Source organism: Danio rerio, chromosome 15 (genome assembly GCF_052040795.2).
Source record: "Danio rerio strain M-AB ecotype USA chromosome 15, GRCz13ab, whole genome shotgun sequence".
NCBI classification, from domain to species: Eukaryota; Metazoa; Chordata; class Actinopteri; order Cypriniformes; family Danionidae; genus Danio; species Danio rerio.
Genome location: NC_141035.1, coordinates 40,709,799 through 40,730,499, shown reverse-complemented (window position 1 = coordinate 40,730,499; position 20,701 = coordinate 40,709,799). Strand labels below are relative to the sequence as shown.

At 37.0% G+C, this 20,701-nt stretch overlaps 2 protein-coding genes across 4 annotated transcripts in view; one reads left to right on the top strand and one right to left on the bottom strand.

Annotated features, from left to right (window-relative positions):
* The window catches only part of LOC103908642 (myelin-associated glycoprotein), a 91,973-nt gene that overhangs the window by 43,674 nt on the left and 27,598 nt on the right, over nucleotides 1–20,701 (bottom strand). The gene's annotated exons all lie outside the window — the stretch shown is intronic.
* si:dkey-238d18.5 lies at nucleotides 5,708–20,489 on the top strand. 3 transcript variants are annotated; one of them, XM_087284509.1, is made up of 10 exons: nucleotides 5,970–6,075; nucleotides 7,457–7,825; nucleotides 12,008–12,298; nucleotides 12,389–12,640; nucleotides 15,705–15,956; nucleotides 16,183–16,446; nucleotides 18,878–18,965; nucleotides 19,066–19,152; nucleotides 20,151–20,226; nucleotides 20,350–20,489. In XM_087284509.1, exons 1-10 carry the CDS (start codon nucleotides 5,997–5,999, stop codon nucleotides 20,413–20,415), a joined length of 1,824 nt encoding a protein of 607 aa, XP_087140635.1. In that variant the 5' UTR covers nucleotides 5,970–5,996; the 3' UTR covers nucleotides 20,416–20,489. The 3 variants fall into 3 exon arrangements, with proteins under 3 accessions (XP_087140633.1, XP_087140635.1, XP_087140634.1); XM_087284507.1 differs by lacking the exons at nucleotides 20,151–20,226; nucleotides 20,350–20,489 and adding an exon at nucleotides 5,708–5,822 and having other exon boundaries at nucleotides 6,009–6,075; nucleotides 19,066–20,092; XM_087284508.1 differs by lacking the exons at nucleotides 18,878–18,965; nucleotides 19,066–19,152; nucleotides 20,151–20,226; nucleotides 20,350–20,489 and adding an exon at nucleotides 18,038–18,390 and having other exon boundaries at nucleotides 16,183–16,514.

Below are 20,701 nucleotides of genomic sequence, written 5' to 3'. Positions count from 1 at the left end.
TCCCACTGCCCAAAGCATGGATGGAGTGCTTGGAGGAGTGGGAGGTCCGCGAGTCCTTGGGTGGCGGATTATCTCCCACTGGAACCCTCAGATCTGCCTGAGCGCCCGCTGCAGAGCAGGAGGCAACTGGGGTGGTTCGCTCTCTTACGAGAGCTAGCCGCGATCTTAGCTGAGCAACGGTCATGGCATCGCAGTGACGACATGAACCGCCCGCAAGCACCACATTAACATGCTGGACCCCCAAACATGAAATGCATTGATCGTGTCCATCATCTGGAGCCAGGAAACCACCGCATCCAGAAACGCACAGTCGGAGCGCCATCCTGAAAAGGACGTGCTGCACGACTGTGTTGCTCTTTTAGGAAATTTGCAACTATACGCACCGCTCTGGAGGACCAGACCCAAAAAACGACAGGCAAGGAAGAAACCCAGCTCGACCTTCTGCCAACGTGAAAACCCACTCTGGACCGGGAGACACTCGTTCTCTCTGAAGTCGCTGTGATCAGCAAGAGGAACCCTCATCGACTCGATCTGAAAGTCTCTGAAGCGAAAAGGACGGCGTCTGCTTGCTCCGTGTGTGCTTATATGCTGGGTTAATTGGCAATGAAGCACAACTGCGCGAGCTTACGCTGCCAATTCATTGGCATTCATTGGCCCGTTCAATACTCTTTCAGATAAGCGCCTTTTTAACCGAATCCTCCCATACGTGGATTTTCTAAGATCAAATCCACCTATAGCATTGGAGTTCCCCACCCAAAGGGGAACCACAGTTCTAAAGCAATATCTGATTTTCATGTTTATTTTCAGTCAAAATGTCTCCATTTATATGCCTGATCTGTGTAGAATGCTCAATGATAATATTGTTAATAATAATAATCATTATCATAATATTTGACCCGATTATAATAGTTTTGTCAATTTCTGATTAAGCCCAGCAAAGACGCAGGAAATTAAACAGATCTGAAAATGGCTGGCCATTAAAATTAGTAGCCTGAGGGTAGTCAAATTAGACTCATTGTGTGTATTTAGATGTATGCCTGTGCTTGCACTTAGAAGCTATAAAGTGAGCGTGATCTTTTATGATCATCCTTTCATTGCTGCATTGGCGCACACTTGTCACCATACAGCAAAATTTATATAAGTTTTAAATAAAAATAATCGCACGTCTGTTGAAATATCACAGGTTGGTGTACAAGCCAATATATCTAAAACACTGAAAACTTAAAAAGTTTAAGTATTATATATACAATTGTATTAAATATAGAATGTAATGTAAGCAATGATGTATGCTTATGTATTGCACAAAGTACTGAAAAAAGCAAAAATAAAAAGCTGCTTTTGCTAAGTAAAATTTTCCGTTTAAGTGCCTTAGTCATGACACCCCCGGTGACTTCCTGTGTAATGTTCTAAACTGGTTACTGTCATGGTTTTGCAAATGATATAGGCTAAGATTGAATATGCTTTCATATGCATGCATAAATATGACCTTTGAGATGAATTATGATTTACATCAAGCAAGAATGAACACCTACAGTAGCAACCACCCGAAGTTCACATGCAAATTTAAAGGCCTACAGTGATGTGAGAAAGTGAATGCCCCTAACTAATTTATTATTTTTGTCACACTTCAATGTTTCAGATCTTAAATATTAAAATCAGTCAACACATTTTTTTATACCATGCAGTTTTTTAATGAAGCTTTTTGTTATTAAGGGAAAATCCAAAATCTACATAGTCCTGTGTGAAAAAAGTGTTTGCCCCCTGTTAAAACATAACTATTATCACCAACTTAACATAACTATTAACACTAACATGACTATTAACTAACTTAATCACACCAAGTTCAGTTTCTCTAGTCACATCGATGCCTGAGTACCAGGGGCGGACTGGGACAAAAATTCAGCCCATAGCCACAACAGCCCACATTACCACAGCGACACAGCCCCACCGACGGACACGCACATTTACTACTTACATTGGTGTACAGATGGTGAAATAACATAAGCAGAACCATATATTTAATAGATATTTAAACATTTAATGGTAGTAACTGGAACAAAAACAACCCGTTTATAACAAATTCATACATACAGTAAACCTAAATTAAAATAATATGTGAATCTCGTAGAGTCCGTGTGCTACCTGTTTATACCATTTGTCTGCTATTTATTATAGGAGTAACCTGTGAATGTGTATCAAACAAACAACCACACACACACACACACACCTTTACAAACAAATGGACATGCAGCACTACATTCAGGATACTTTTGTTCACAAACTATACTTGTCATTCTCTGAAGTGTTGTTTATTGCCACGGTCTAGAATATGTTGACAGTAAACACATTGTCTAATTCTACATCTTCTCATCCATTTTAACTCTGTAACTCTGCAATTTTAATATGTCTGTATGGCTGTCTGAGATTATACTTGTTCCTCACTCTTGCCTGACTCTTATTGTGTCCATGCTTCTTGCTGGTCTCTGCAGTCACTGTCATCATTATTTGAATCACTGCTTATGCTAGGCTTGACTCATTCTAGTTTTGAATAAATCTGTGCTTATGAAACAATTATAGGTGATATAAAGAATAAATATAATATTAATAATTATGGCCTATTCTGCAGTTAGGTTCAAATGTAGCTATGTAGACTTAATTACATTTTGTAATGTGTTCACCTCTACTGTAGAGTTAACTACAAACCCAAAGTACAGTGTGTAACGTTTTTGTTTTGTTTGTTTTTTCTACCTCTAACACACTCCTCCCCGTCTCTGCTAGGCCTACCGTAGCATCCTTTCTCACAGCACTTGTATTGGCAACACCCTAGTTAATAAACACAGTAGGATGTAAAGATTGCAGCAAAATGTTTTCTTACTGTCTGCTCAGAACATTTGAATACCAGGTTTCTTCAAATCAAATTTAAAACATTTCAAGACCCTTTTAAGACCATTATGAATAAAATTGTAGACTTATGCAGGGCTTAACACTAAGGATTTTTTCTAATGGTCTGGTAACTTTGGTAAATAGTTTTTGTATTAATGAAAGATCATTGAAAGGGATGTGTTGCTTTATTTTTCCTTCCATGATTAGGGAATTTAATTTGGAGAATTTGCTGAAAATAATGTAACAGCTGTTATAAACTAAATCTCTTTGCAATAAAAACTGATTTGGCCAGATTGGGTAGCTTCATTTGGACAGAGGAAAATTAAGAACTGTTTAAAATGATTTAAGACCTACAACACAATATTTCAGTGAATTTAAGACTATTTAAGGCCTAATATTTAGTTTTTATTAGTAAGACATTTTAAGACTTTTTTAAGACCCTGTGGAAACCCTGAATACAAATTAATACAATTAAGTAATAACAGTAGCTCCGAAAGGAATAGAATATAAAACAAAAAGGGAAAAAAGCAGCATTATTTGTGTGTACCAGCAAATTTGTACATTTTTAATACTTCATAATATATAGTTATTGGTATTCAGCATAATATAAATTATGCTGAAGTTTTGCTAGTGCTGCATCTCCATTTGTGTGTAAAGGTGTATGTGTGATACACATTCACGGGTTTCTCCTATCATAATGGTTAATTTATTTTTAAATAGAGCCACAGTGTTAAAAGGGCTCACATGAGCTTCTATTTTGAAGTGTTTCTGGCAATCAGTGATCTCATACACCTTGTTGATTTTACATGGAAGTATTTTAGTATCTTTATTTGTATAAGTTTTTTTCTGATTCATTAATTTGTTTACTTTATTTGTTGTAGACCACACCAACCCACATGGATACCCAAAGTGATTGCTAGCACTTGCATACTCAGTACTTGTTGGAAACTTTGTGGAAAGAATAAAGAGTCAAAATAATTCTGGATAGATTGAATCTCATTGTCTCTGACAATGAGAGGATTGATTACGTACTACCTATGCATGTATTTATTGTATTAGTTTAAAGACTAGCTGTATTTAGAGTTCACTACAAATGCGTACAGTACTGTGGCTATAGCTTTAGGTTCTTTTGCATGTTAGAATATATTCCTAGTAGCATACAGCAGTCTGTATACCCTAAATCATGTTATTTGCTGATAATGACCTTTTAAAATATACGGGAGTTCTACACTAAGCTTACAACTGTTAAACACACTGTAGGCCACTGTCACAAACTGTCAGAAGTAGCGTGAATGGCGAGACATTTACTTGGTATGTTTTAGTATAATGACTTAGAAGTACATTTTCTGTTTTCATTTTGATTACGTCCGCGTAACTTCAGATCGGGTCGCCCCCCTCGAAACCAGCCGGCCGTCGCCAATTGGACCAAATGCTTAACTTTTATCATCATGTTATTATTGTAATAATATCACATCTTGTAAGAGATAAAAGCTGGTAAAAGCATGTACAAACAATATTAAAAAAAAAACCTGACCGGCCCACATTTTAAAAAATGGTCCGGCCCTTCTGGCATTTGCCAGAATTGCCAGATGGCCAGTCCGCCCCTGCTGATTACTGAAACATTGCAATCAAGAAATTACTTAAATAGGACCAGACTGACAAAGTGAAGTAGACCAAAAGATCCTCAAAAGCTAGACATGATGCCAAGATCAACAAAAAAACCTAATATAAATGGTAAAGAAAATAATAAAGATCTACCAGTCTGTAAAAGATTATAAAGCGGTTTCTAAAGTTTTGGAACTGCAGTGAACCCAAGTTAGAGCCATTATCTACCCATGACAAAAACATGGAACAGTGGAGAACCTTACCAGGAGTGCCCAACCAGCCAAAATCACCCTTAGAGCACAGCGACTAATCCAAAAAGTGATCTTGAAACATCTTGTGGATCCCCAAGACTTAAAGAAAAAATACTCTGTGGACTGACAAGAAAAAAGTTAAACTTTATGGAAGGTGTGTGACATAAAAGTAACACCACATTTCAGAAGTAGAACAACATATCAACAGTAAAATGTGTTGGTGGTGGTGAGATGGTCTGGAGCTGTTCTGCTGCTTTAGAACCTTTAAGACTTTATGCACTGTTAAGCATTTCAACTTTTGACTTAAATCCAAGTCAAATCTGTTGACAAACCTGGGGGAAATATTTTGTTGCTAACTTTTTAAATCAATTTTAAAAATGCATGACAATCTGATATTTATTCATTCATTTATTTATTTTTTTTAGGCTTAGTCCCTTTATTAATCAGGAGCTGCCACAGTGGAATGAACTGGCAACTCATTCAGCATACATTTTAAACTGCAACCCATCAATGGGAAGCTGGAACCCATCACTGGGAAACACCCATACACTGCAACCCATCACTGAGACACACCCATACACTCTTACATTCACACACATACACTAGGCCTAATTTAGCTTACCCAATTTACCTATACCACATGTCTTTGGACTGAGGGGGAAACCGGAGCACCTAGAGGAAACCTACACAAAAACAGGGAGAACATGCAAACTGCACAGAAATGCCAACCGACCCAGCCAGGGTTTAAACCAGAGACCTTCTTGCTATGAGGCGATCGTGCTACCCGCTGCGCCACTGTGACACACAATCTGATAAGTTTTAACATAATAATTGGATTAAGCTGCTTTGTTTTTACATTATTACTGTACAGTAATATGGTTTCCTGCTTGTGAAAAAACAGTACAAAGTGTAAGAAGAATACAAAGTAGTGAAAGTGTAAGTTTTAGGCCTTTTGTTTTAGAAGCATTTGAAATAGGAAGTGAAGTCTTTAAGGCAGGTACAGGGGGGAAGGAGGCGCACAAATATTCAACGTACCAGACTTCTTCAGATGAACTTGGGCACCGTTTGAGAACACAACCTCAAGTAAGTGACAATATTAATAATTTTTATCTACACACTAACTATTCAAATCCTTTCATTTTTGCACTGTTCTCTCACATACACATACACAATAGTGTATAAAGACAAATGGGATACTAAAACAAAACTTGATTATCATCAGCAGTAGTTTGCTGCAGCACTGAAAATGATGAATAAATGCATTTCCAGATGCTGAACTGTGATGCAGAGATGCTTTTCTGGAGCTGTTTACTGTCAGTCTGTCTCTGGCTCAGAGGTTAGTAAAGTTTCTTGTGTTAGTAATGGTTCTCATGTATGGCAGTGACATTTAAGTGAATAAGTGAATAATCAAAGCCTTCTCATGTTTTAGTAAATGTCATACTTTTAACTGTCATACAAAAATCACTGGTACTCGGTCCTTTTTGTCAGTTCTTAGGCTATGCAATATTAAAAAATAAAGTCAACTGAGTCGACTGAGTCATTTCACAGACAAAAGGAATTACAGTTATCTTCTAGTCATTTATGGAAAAGAAACTTTAGATATAGGAAGTTCGAGTGTCTGGGAAAGAATTAGTCTACAGTAAGGCACAACAATAAATGCAAAAAAACAAGATAAACATTTTAAATTATATATATATGTATACATTTTCCCCCTTTTATTTATGATTTTGATCTTCCCATCATCCTTTAACCTTTTTTAAAGTTAGAAAAAGTTACTTTAATTAATATTTTTATTAGCTTAAAGTGATGTATTGTCTGGTTTGGCGTTGTATATTATGTTGCAAAAACCCTGTAATAAACTGCCAGTACATTTTTTTGTTATTTTACAAACTTAAATTAAATTAAGCGTGACAATAACTAGGTGTGGCATGAGACCTTAAGCATTAGTTGATATGCGTGAGGCTTACGGTCAATGCATTTCCGTATGTTGTCATTCTCATTCACATAGTAGTTTAAAATAATGTAATGCCACCCTAAACAATATTTTTTTTTCGATTGTATACAGAACAAACCATTGTTACAAAATTACTTGCTTAATTACACTAACTTGCTTGATTAACCTAATTATTTAGGCCTTTAAACTGCACTATAAGCTGAATACTAGAATCTTGAAAAATACCTAGAAATATATTATGATGGCAAAGATAAAAGAAATTAGTTAATAGAAATGAGTTATTAAATTTATTGTGTTTACAAAGGTGTATACTTATTTGTTTTATTTCGGCTAGAATAAAAGCAGTTTTATTTATTTTTTTAATCATTACAAAAGTGTTGAAAAAATATTGTCATTAAACAGAAATTGGGAAAAAATGTACAGGGTGGCTAATAATTCAGGAAGGCTAATAATTCAGACTTAAACTTAGTATATGGGTTTATATATTGGAATGCTTTCAGAGAATACAACTACTAATTAATACAACTCTTGTGCTAGGAATCAAGGACTTTTTAAAAACTTCAACGCGTCAAAATATGGTCTTAAATGAAACAGTATTAATATAGGAGGTTGCCCATCCTATTTTCTCTAGATGAAATCAAGCATAATTTACTAAATCACTTCTAAAATATGCTGATGACATGGCTTTGGTAACTTGTCTAACAGTTAAACATTAGAAAGACTAAAGGGTTTTTGTTTTTTAAATCACAATTGTTTTTTTCAGTGTCACCAGCTAAAGCTGACAAATGGACTGCTGATGTGCCAACAACAGTGGTGGGTTTGTCTGGCTCATGTGTGGTGATTCCCTGTACGTTTTACTACCCAGCAAATGGAAAGACATACACCAATTTTAAAGGAATCTGGTACACAGGGAATGCTGAGTCACCAACATTGTACCATACAGATCCTTCAAAAATCAGTGGCATATTTAATGGTCGTACTAGTCTTATTGGGGATTTACACCACAACAACTGTTCTTTGAAAATCAGCTCTCTGATTGCCAGTGACGCAGGCCAATACATGTTTCGGATTGAGATTGATCAGTTGGACAAGTTCAACTATGGTGCGAATAAAGTTTCTATACAAGTAAAAGGTAAGAGAACTTTTATACTAAAAGGTTTTAATGTTATACTGTAGTTAAACATAAAAACATATGTATTTGTAGTAATTTCATATAAGAATTGAATCTTGAAAAATTACAGTGGGTATGGAACAGTGGGTGTTCAGACCCCTACATTTTTAACTCTGTTATATTACAGCCATTTGCTAAAATCATTTAAGCTATTTTATTTCTTCATTAATGTACATAGAGCACCCCATTTTGACAGAAAAAAACAGAGAATGTTTAACATTTTTGCAGATTTAAAAAAAAGAAAAACTGAAATATCACATGGTCCTAAGTATTCAGACCCTTTGCTCAGTATTTAGTAGAATATCTAATACAGCCATGAGTCTTTTTGGAATGCAACAAGTTTTTCACACCTGGATCAAGGTTATAATAGTTTTGGATTTTTCATTAGTTTTAGTTTCTATTTCGTTTTGACTTTTTATTTTCAAATTCAGTTAGTTTGAATTAGTTTTAGACACAGATTTTTTAGTTTTTATTAGTTTCTATATTTTAAAATGTCTTAGTTTTAGTTTAGTTTTTATTAGTTTCAGTATTAGTTTGAGTTTTTTTTCTAAACGAGGATATTTGTTAGGTGCTAGATTCAAAATCAACAGGATAAATATTGTATAATTAAAAACGCAGTCATACATTTTTTGAAACATGTATTCAGAGAACACATGAACACTATCATCTACCACAACCATCTACCCATCCTCAAATTAGACACACAGTAGTGATGGACAGGGCTGGACTAACCTATGGGCATTATGAACACAGACCTAGGGGCCTGTTCGCACTTAGATGTTGCCTACTTTTCATCACAAGAAAGACAAGTTGGAATCATTAATAAGTGTGTGTAATATGGAGGACTCAAATGACTTGATTGGAGAGGTGTTATATCTATATAAATAGAAATTTTAGTGCTGCTTCAGTAAACTTGAACAAGTATAATAATATCCATTAATTTCCCCTAGTTATATTAGTATTTTTTTTTCAAAGTGTGCTTTAAATGCTTTAAAAATAAGTTAATTCTCTGTAGACTAGAAATATATTTACTGTATATCATTTATTTAAAAAATGTGGGCAATACATTATAAATAAATTTTATATAACAAATATTATATTGATATTATTTTTAATTCAACTATGGGGTGCGGCTATAGGGGGCCTTCAAGACATTGTGTCCAGGGACCTCTGAATTATTAATCCGGACCTGATGATGGAAAATTCAGATTTTTAACGCAGATGTTAAGACTCAACATTATGTTGTCAGCATTAGTAATTTCAGTCAATTAAAATTATCTGAAAAATGTCTTACAGTAAAGTTTTGCAACCCAACTGAATCATGGTTCACTTATTTAAATTCCATTATGATTGTCTGCTATGAAATAAACTTACGTTCTTTCACCAGATCTTCTCATTAAGCCCTCGGTTCACCCGCGCTGCAGTTGTTCCAAGATCAGTTCAGTCACACAGCAGGCTGTTCTGTGTTTGGTTCACTGAATCACGCATGCACAGTAATATCGGTTCACCGCTTCCTAAGCCTGGTTTATACTTCTGCTTCAAGTGACCGGCATAACTCACGGCGCAGGCAACGCACGCTGTTGTGCATTTATACTTCTGCGCGCCGTCTCTGTTGGTCTGCATTAACACTTCCGATACGCTAGTTGGCAGTGAGGTGTAAATGTTCCTCTGTGTCGAGTTTCTTCACTTCAGTTTTGCTTTTCCTGAACACTTCCTGGTTGTACAAGTGTTTCAAACTCGCTCATTTTAAGGCAGGAACCTGCGGACGTGCAACAACTTTAACTATAAGGTAAACACAAAACAAAACTTTCCATCAGGAGCTCCTTCACGGGAATCCACACTTGTAAACAATCGCTCCATTGGGCTCATGCCATTCGCGCGGCTCTTGGTCCCGCCCAGACTCGTCAGCGCTACCAAGCCGACCAATCACAGAGCTTGCGCTACGCGTTGTTGCAACGTGTAGTTACATTTTTTGAGAGGTGCACGTCAGCGACGCAGACGGCCACGGCGAAGGGCTATGCTTCAGCGCCGTAGCATATGCCCGCGTTTGACGCAGAAGTATAAATCAGCCTTTAGTGCAACGTTGCTGTTCTAATAACTGAATGAGAGTATATATTGGATTATTTAGGGTCAGAGGCGATATTAGGCTTGTTATAAAGTAAGTAGTTGGTGGATAAGTGCTTAATGGAGACGTGAATCGTATCAAATGATTCAGTTCGATTTGGTGAACTAGTTCAACCGGTTTACTTAGAAGAACCAGTTAAAAAAATTTGCTCGTTATCACGATACAGAAATAAAACCCATTATTGGGCACAAACGTGTTAAAGTAATAGTTTTAAGTCTCTTTATTTAATGCTGTCACCGTGCTGCTGTCATGTCAAATCATTGTTATTGTCGCGGGAGCAACAGCGAGGATGACTGGAGGAAAGCCGGCTCGATCTGGCCAATGGCAGCAGCAGACACAGAGGTGCGAAAGGGTCAAACACAAACATCTGCAGCGCGGATTATATTTATTTCTAAAAGGCTTACAGTAAGATTATGTATTAAATACATTTACAAACACGAAAACGAAGGAGGATTTTGTTATCATTTTACTTGGTTTCAGTTAGTTTTGTATGTACACAATACAGTTTCAGTTAGTTCTAGTATTTGAAAAAACTCTCGTTTTTATTTTCATTTCAGTTAATGACAATTATTTTACATTTTAGTTTTCGTTTTTTGATAGTTTTCGTTAACTATAATAACCTTGACCTGGATTCGGCAATCCTCTGCCACTCCACCTCGCAGATCCCCTCCAGTTCTGTCAGGGTGGATGGTAAATGTTGGTGGATAGCCATTTATAGGTCTCTCCAGAGATGCTCAATTGAGGTTAAGTCAGGACTCTGGCTAGGCCATTCAAGAACAATCACAGAGTTGTTGTGAAGATACTTCTTCGTTATTTTATCTGTGTGCTTAAGGTCATTGGCTTTTTGAAAGGTAAATCTTCTGCCCAGTCTGGGGTCCTGAGCAGTCTGGAGAAGGTTTTCATCCAGGATATCCCTGTACTTGGCCTCATTCATCTTTTCCTTGATTGCAACCAGTCATCCTGTCCTTGCAGCTGAAAAACACCACAACAGCATGATGCTGCCACCGCCATGCTTTACTCTTGGGACTGTATTAGACAGGTGATGAGCAGTGCCTGGTTTTCTCCACACATATTACTTAGAATTAAGGCCAAAAAGTTTTATGTTGGTTTCACCAGACCAGAAAATCTTACTTCTCAACATTTTAGCAAACTCCATTAAGGCTTTCGTGTGTCTTGCACTTGGAAGAGGCTTCTGTCGGGCCACTCTGCTATAACGCTCCGACTAGCGGAGGGCTGCAGTGATGGACTTTCTACAACTTTCTCCCATCTCCCGATCTCTGGAGCTGAACCACAGTGATCTTTGGGTTCTTCTTTGCGTCACTTCACCAAGGATCTTCTCCCGCAACAGCAACTTTTGGCCAGAGGGCCAGGTCCAGGAAGGATTCTGGTCATCCCAAACATCTTCCAATTAGAAACTTTAAGTGCAGCAGAATGTTTTTGTAACTTTGGCCAAATCTGTGCCGAGTCACAATTCTGTCTCTGAGCTCTTCAGGCAGTTCCTTTGACCTCATGATTTTCATTTGCTCTAACATGCATTGTGAGCTTTAAGGTCTTACATAGACAGGAGTGTGGTTTTCCTTATCAAGTCCAATTGGTATAACGGTACACAGCTAGACTCAAATGAAAGTGTAGAACTACCTCAAGGATGATCAGAAGAAATGGACAGCACCTGACTTAAATATATGAGTGTCACAGCAAAATGTCTGAATACTTAGGACCATGTGATATTTTAGTTCTTACTTTTTTTTTTATAAATCTGCAAAATTGTTAACAATTCTGTGTTTTTTTCTGTCAATATGGGGTGCTGTGTGTACATTAATGAGAAAAAAAAAACTTAAATGATTTTAGCAAATAGCTGCAATACTGTATAACAACAAGTGTAAAATGTAAGGGGGTCTAAATACTTTATGTACCCTTTATTTTTTAAGTATATCTGTGTTCATATTTAAAATAATGTGTCAAAACTGAAAAATGATGGAAAAACAATATGATCCCAGCAATCTGTGTGTTTTCACCAGAAACACCAGAACAGCCTAGTGTCTCTGTGGAAGAGGAACTGACATCAGGGAAACAGGTGAGCGCTACCTGTGCCGTGTCTCATTCCTGTCCATCAGATTTGCCTGAAGTCACATGGAGCCACCAAGGTACATACTCGGGTCCATCAGAGCCACAAGATCACGGCCAATGGAAACTTACATCCTACAACCTGACCTTCACTCCTTCGAGAGAAGACCATAACACACATCTCAGCTGCACAGCAGACTTTAAAGGGAAGACAGTGACAGGCTACAAAACACTCAAAGTTAAATGTAAGTCTGCTATATGTGAATTTAGACCAAATAAATCAGATGCTTGTTTATTAACCAATGTAATTTTCTAAAAACATTTATCTCATTCAGATCCTCCTTATAATGTAAAAATAGTCACTGGACCCCCAGTGAAGGAGAATGATTCTGTAACACTGACCTGCTCCAGCGACAGCAACCCTCCTGCAAACAGCTATGAGTGGTTTAGCTTAAACAAGACATTGTTAGCAAAGGGATCCTCTTATCAACTGGCGAAAGTCTCTCGGCATACTGAAGCCATTTCCTGTACAGCCATCAACACAGAGGGAAGAAACAGCTCTGATCCACATCAAATTAATGTTCTGTGTAAGTACTGAGTATTATGTGTAGTATTATATGTTGAGAAAGCAGATTTTTGTCATGGAATTTAAGAGAAAAAAGGTATCTGTGACTTATACTTAATTTTCTCTCACAGCATAATTTATGAGAGCTCATATAAATACTCATTTAAATATCAGAGATAAAGTCATAACTCTTTTTTTTTCATTTTTAAAACATTTCAGAAAAAGTTTGACACATAAACTGGCTCCTTGTTGACTAGAGAAAAATTACACATTAAGGTTTCCCCTTTATTTTTAGTTCCCCATTAGGGCAGGAACTCTACTGTCATAACGACACTTCGGGGGTATCGCTAAATGACCAATCTTTCTAAAGAGTAAGAAAACGGGTTAATGAATGCATATGAATTGGCAGCGGATTACAATCATCTGAGAAAAAAAACAACCAGCTGAGAAGAGCAAGGCAGGCTTTTATCACTGAGAAAGCCTCACATGACCGAATAGACAACATCTGCTCAGCTGAAACCAAAAAGATCAAGCTTCATGCAGCCAGTGTGGCTGACAATGCAGACAAGAGGTGGTCAAGCTGGCTGATTCTCCTCTCACTGAGCGTTTCACTAGGTTTTTCTAAAAGTGCAGTCTAAAAGATCAAATTTCCCCTATGAGAGCAACACAGTCAGGCAACATGTCTTTTTCAAGACACTGTTCCGGCCATGTATTTCTGGATGTGGTGGTTCCTATCTCTGAATAAAGGGCCAGCATGTTAAAGTGGTACTCGCAAACAGCTGTTCGCCTCAGGGCCCATAGAACCCCCACTCTTCCCTTTTCCACAGCATGCCCTATCCAAGCTTTGAGCGTTTGTGGCGGTTCATCGCCCGTGATTCCTATGCTTTCTCTCGATGACAGTGGAGATCACATGCCCATCGTGGCATTGGAGGGAAAGATGATAGACCAGGCCTGCAACCACCCACCAGGGTACAAAACGTGGTCATGGTTCTGGAGTTAGATATGATGGCTGTGCTTTCCGAGGCTGCTTGATGCATGAACTCTGCACGATGGCCGACTATGCTCTCATGACCATCAAGTTGGCTGCCCGTGCCCTGGAGAAGATGATGGAGACACAGTGGTCCAGAAATTCCACCCTTTGCTTACCCTGGTAAGTTTACCCAACAAAGCCTGATTTCTTGGCGCGCCCATATCCAAGGCAGGCCTATTCAGCGACACTGTCTGGGACTTTACTCAGAAGCTTACCAGGAGCTGGCCCCTAGGCTTGTACAAAATATATTCCCACACACATCACTCAGCCATGGTTTAGTTCTCCATTTTCAGGCAGACCCGTGTCTTCCCTTCCCGCTAACCATGTTTGTATGTTGCTCTCCCACTGGTTAGGGTTAGCCCATATGCCCACATTGTCACCGGGTCTCCCTAGCTGGTTAGCAGATGTTCTCTGCAGTGTCCTTCCCCTTCAGGACTGATATGCTTTCCCAACATACTGTCATGTTTAAAAATTCCTAGTCTAAATTCAGCTAGGAGAAAACGTATATGACCACTGTGAAAATTTAAGAAAAATTGCATTTTCAGGTAAGTAAGGTCCTGGGGACATTGGAGGGCTGCGCTTTTGGTGATGATTGTGCACTCATGATATGCTTGAAAAATTTCTTCCCAAAGCCGTGGTGAGGTCAAGCTACTGTAGTGCTTTTATATACACTTCACCTAAAGTGTTTTTCCGACACTGCAATAAGTTCCTGACCTGATGGAAAATGTTTTTGTTATGAACATGACCCATGTATCACGAAGGAAATGCTGTGGGGAGTGAGGGAGCGAAAATGCCACAGAAGCTGGCCCTCCAGTTGATTGCTGTGCGTTCGGCTTCTTTTGTGATAAAAGCCTGCCTTGCTCTCCTGAGCTGGTGGCTTTATAACCAGTTGATTGTAATTGACATAAGCCGTGAGAGCTGCACTGCCAATTCATAGGCATTCAGAATAATTTGTTATCTAGCAATACCCTCCAAAATGTCGTTCCGACACAGCATTGTCATTCCCTCCTTCGAGAAACGTGGGTTACTGGGGCATTTAGGGCCTACTCACACTATCCGTACCGTGCCCAGGCCCGTTTCCCAGATCGTTTGAGAAGTGTGAGTGAGCTGAATCAGGCTCAAGCACGGTTCACTTGGCCGGCCCTGGCCCGGTTGGAAGAGGTGGGCCTGAGACTTGGGATTTGTCTCGGTACGCTTGTGTGTGAGTGCAAAACGCGCCAAAGCCCAGAACTGAAAGAAAGACGTGAATTTTAAGGGACTGTTTCATATGGATTTATTAATCATTCTTACTGTTCAGTGAAAGCAAACTGCCGTAGTTTGTTATATACGCAAACCTCTCACTGCTCGACAGCTGCACACCTTCAGCAAACCTGCAGCACGAGGACTTTATGATTGTTTATGAGCGCCAAAAGTGGCGTATCAGTTCTGCGAAATATCTGACTGCGGGTCACCGCATCCCTAAGGACTGCTTGGCGAAATATTTGACTACATGTCACATCATATCAAACGACTGAAACAATATAACAAGAGCAATCTCCACTGTGCTGAGCGAGAGCGCTCATTGAACAGTGCAGCATCGATGACGTAAGCATGCCCAGGCCCGATTAGTGCGAGTGCGGGCCGTCGGGGAGACAAGCGTGTTTTGGCCCGGTTCGAGGAAACTGTACATAGTGTGAGTATGGCCTTATTTAGACAATACAAATTTTTTTTTGAAATAGTAAAAACTGGAACAAAACTTCTCTGCCAGTCGATATGTGTACCCATCTTGACTATCTTGATAAAAAAGCAGGATACTTGAAAAATATGAAAAAAAAAACTGCAAATTAGGTTGTAAAATCTGCATATCAACCATAATCTAAAAAATGTAGCAAAGCAGTGAATGGTGTCAAGATAAAGAGTGTTACTTGAATATGACACTCACACACACACACACACACACACACACAAAACCATGAATTGAATTAGTATGGCTGTAAAGATGGTGGCAACGTTTTATTAAATCAGGTCTTTGTTGACAAAATAACGTGTTTTTTTTTTTATAAAAATTGTCTCACAGATCCTCCTTATAATGTAAAAGTAGTCACTGGACCACCAGTAAGAGAGAATGATTCTGTAACACTGACCTGCTCCAGCGACAGCAACCCTCCTGCAAACAGCTATGAGTGGTTCAGCCTAAACAAGACATTGTTAGCAAAGGGATCCTCTTATCAACTTATGAATGTCTCTCGCCATACTGAAGCCATTTCCTGTACAGCAATTAACACAGAGGGAAGAAACAGCTCTGATCCACAGAAACTCAATATATTTTGTAAGTATCTTTGTACTTTAAAAGGAACTCTGTCAAGTTGAAAATGCTATTAAAAGTAAAATAATAGATTTTTTTATGATTCAGGATGGCTAATCTATCTATCTATCTATCTATCTATCTATCTATCTATCTATCTATCTATCTATCTATCTATCTATCTATCTATCTATCTATCTATCTATCTATCTATCTATCTATCTATCTATCTATCTGTCTATCTGTCTAGATCCTCCTGATATTAAAAATGAATCGTCTTGCCAGTCTGTGAGCTCTACAATCTGTGTCTGTATTGTGGACTCCAACCCTCCCAGTGAAGTCAAGTGGTTCAGTCCAAATTCCTCAAAAACCTTCCTCAGATCCAAAACTGAAATAAAAGAGTCTCTCAGCATCTTCACTCTAGAAGCTTGGCTGGGTTTTCCTGAAACTGTCCAGTGTGTCGCCACTAATAGCGTGGGAAGCTCTTCCATAACTCTGAAAGCTCCTCAAAATGGTGAGATTTCACATCCTGGTTTTTACAACACTATGAGTCAAGTAGTGAGTCACTATGAGTCAACATTAGCCGCGTTTCCTCTATCGTGCCTAAAGCAAGTGAACCAGGGCAAGCCAAGGCCAGTTGCGTTTCCACTGTCACTTACGGCTGTTGATCGGGGCCGAATACCTTGGGCCAAAGAGGGCCAGCTGGGGCTTCAGGGCGAAGTGAAAGGAGAGGCGGACTTTGCCCGAGTCTGGTAAAGATGGCAAGCTGTCATTAAACTAGTTTTCCGATCGCACACGAGTACATTCGCCCAAAAAAAAATAAGAAAACAAGAGAAAGAAAACATATAGCCTTGTAGGCAATACGGGTCTTTTTGCTTATGATCGCCCTTATGTTTCCCCTTTAAATGTAAGGCTGTTGCATAAAATAATAAAGTTTTAATTTGTAAGTGACATTCTTTGCTGCGTCCTCCTTAATGTTTCAATAACGCCTAATAATCTTAAACACTGTATTAAAGTCACAGCAGCCAAAGGTTGTAGACTAGGCAAGACCAGGCAAAAGAGTGCTCGCTTCACAGCTATGTTGATGCCACGAGCGACTTCTTTCTTTTTTATTTTATTTTGGAGATAATACACAATATGTACACAATAAACTTACATGTTTTGTTACGAAACAAATTACGTGTCCACTTTTGTAGACTCAAAACAATAGTATCATATCTTAATAAAATAGCCTGAGCTATATTTAAATAACTTAAAGAATTACAAATATCGGATATAAAAAAAATCACATTAAATTAATAAACCAATATAAAACAAACGAAAGCTAGAACAATGTAGGTATATACAATACATAAATTAAACCTTTTTAAAGCCATATTAAACTTTCATTTTGCAAAGGCCCATATGAAAATAAAAATGAGATATTTTCTAAAAACAATAAACACCGGAGGAATTTTGAAATATTTTTATAAAGTATTTGGATATGATGATAATAATCAAATCATGCAAACAGAGCATTTTTTGGGTGAATTAAAGCAGAAACTGCCTTTTTTTCTGTCATCAGCCCTGCACAGCGCCACTTAACAAACGCATCGGGGAAAACTGCAAATACAAAGTGTTCTGTGTCCTCAAACAATTGTTTATGTTTTTATATGACGTGGTAAAATATAAAAATGAAAATTTAAACACATGTAGAGCTTTATTAGCAAAAAGCTGCTAAGCGCAAGGATATATAGCCTATATTTTATTGCTTGCTCTTATGTGCTGGAACACTTAACACTTTACTGAAGGCAATGAATAATGTGCAACATCCTTAAATAAAGGGGAATCACCTATTATGTGTCATAAAGCCTATAGGGAAAAAATAATATGCTTTAGGTCTCTCTGGAGCATTTGGGCTGAATGTTTGATGACGTTTATCAAAACAAAGATCTTATAAAATATATTTCATACCGAGTTATCAGCTGAGAATTTCTGTAGTTTTATATTATGGGTGCACTCACATGAGGCATGAGGCATTTTTTTTACATTTCAAAATCAAAAAGCTTTTGCAGCTGCCGTTTTGCGCGTTGATGTGCACGATCACATTGGCATCCTTTATTTAGTCACGAGGCATTAAACGTTCATGGAAAACATGAGCAAAAACGTCTCGGTGTGCACGGGCCTTTAAGGTTATTTGTAAGTGCAATCAAAAACCAGGACTTTTAATTTTCAGTCAGCCAGTCCAAGCACTTCTGCTTCAGGCCATTAAAAAATTGCTACATTTAAAATCTTATTTCTTTAAAAATCAGTGATCTTCACTGCCTAATTGATATACAAAATAAAGTGGGTCTCAGAATGTAAATGAAGCCCTGCATTAAAAACATTTTTCTGTGCCATGACGCTACTGATGACATATGTGTTTACAGTCTTTTATCTCTTTTTATGCTTGAACAACTAAATGAATACTTAAGTCTATCATTATTTACTACATAAATATAAAAAACACTGCCTTCATGCCTCATCTCAGGTGGCTTTTTCATTTTATTCATGACCATTTGCATTTTTATTATAATGTTATTATTATTAGCAGCATTAATTATTTATAAGCATATTTAAATTTGTTTTAGTAAAAACAATCAATATTACATCTGTGACTGTTATTTTGGTTTGGGATGGTCTTCACAGACTTTAGGTGGGGGTTTCAAACGTTCACTTGGCACTGTAGAAGACAATATTCATGGTATTTCATTAGTCAAATTTTTTTAGTTAGTCAAAACAGTGCAGGGAGAAACCCAAAAAAGTGGTGATGCTGAAATGTGCAGTGCACATGTAAACTCCCTATCTAATGCAAGCCCTGGTTAAACCAACCTAAAAAAGTTAAGTTAAAAACATGTACAATTTTTATTTTATTTAAAAGAAATTCCAGTTGTAAAACAACATATGTGTGTTTTCTCGTTTGACAGGCATGGTACTATATATTGCTGTTGCATCAGCTGTTGCAGTTTTCCTTGTTGTAGTTGGCATTTTAGTGTATGCTGTGAGAAGACGCTGGTAAGGATAACTTCTTTAAGCTTTACAAATTAACTGACTTTATTTAATCATCAGTCACTCTTATTCCATCTGTTTTGTTCCCTTCCTCTTTTTCTTACAGTGGGAAGAGAGCTGTACGACAACCTGCAATGCATTTTAAGAATGCAGACAGTGAAATGAAAACCACAAACAAGTTTGATGTTGAAACGTACAGTTTAAGTCAGAATTATTAGCCCTTCTGAATTATTAGTCTCCTGTATATTTTCCCCAATTTCTCTTTAAGGGAAAGTAGATTTTTTAAACACTTCTTACTTAATAGTTTTAATAACTCATTTCTAATAACTGCTTTATTTTATCTTTGTCATGATAACAGTAAATAATATTTTACTAGATATTTTTTCAAGACACCTCTATACAGCTTAAAGTGACACATAAAGGCTTAACTAGGTTAATTAGGTTAACTAGGCAAATCAATCAAGTTTTCTGTACTTAAATATAACTTTACTGACTTCTTCCTGTGATCCAAAAAGGAATTTCCAAGATCATTGCTCTAGTTTTCTGTGAAAATCTTGTCAAATCTTTCAGATTTTTTTTTGTAATTTTGTAATTAATTACTTTTTTTGTAATACTTTCAAATCGCAAAATCTATTTCTGTTTTATCAACCCAAGAACATTTTTATCATTATCAACATTGAAATCTCAATTGTGTTGCTACTTAATACATTTTTGGAAACTGTGACACATCCTCAAAACTGTGAGTAAGAAATTTATACTTTGCATTAATCATAATTTACAGTAAATACATTTAAATTGTTACAAACCATTCTTATTAAAAATTTATTGCATTATTTTGTACTTTCTATTTATTAAAACAATCTTAAAATACTACTACTAATAATAATTATTTAATATAATACTACTAATTATAATAATAATATGAAAAACTGTTTCTTTAGTACTAAACAATGTTAGTAGGAAGCATCATGTAACATTGAAGATGTAATACTAAAAGCTCAGCTTTTTGTCACAGGAATAAAACATTAATTACAAAAGATCTTTAAACTGTATTCAGTTTTTTTTTTGTGTGTCGTTTTGCAGTCTTAGTGCATAAATCCATAATGATTCATTCGTGAATAATGATTGTTACCAACTATACAGTATATCAGAATTCTTACAAATGATTTTTATCTGACATTTTATGTAAAGCAGTGAAGAAGAGAAATGTTGTGATGAAGATGTTTATACAAACAGCCCAGACAATAATGTTTACAGTAACTGGGGGGTAAGTACAACTGTATAAAGTGAGAAAAAATTAATAAACTTTCATAATTAAAAGTGAAGATTATTTAATGACCTGACTGCATGTTTGTTTTGATGTCTGTAATGTTTGCCTCTTTTTACTTAGTGTGAAGAAAACTCTCCATCATCTGACAACACCTTGGAAGATGAATCAGTTTATGCCAACACGTGAAGAGAAGACACATGCAGTGTCGTCCTTAGATCACAACTGTTTTTCTGACTTTGCTTTGAAAATGTTCTCTTGGAGCTGAGAAAAACACACTCTTTGGAATGTCTTTGATCTTTAAATGGTATTAAAATATTAGATTTGTATGTTTTATGATAAAAAAGATTGAGTAATGCTTTCCATTTAAATATTGTAATGCAAGACTTTAGTTAAAACCAACTACGAGCATACCATATTTATTATCTCTCTTGTTAATGCTAGCTAAGATAAATATCTTCTTTTTCATACTCAT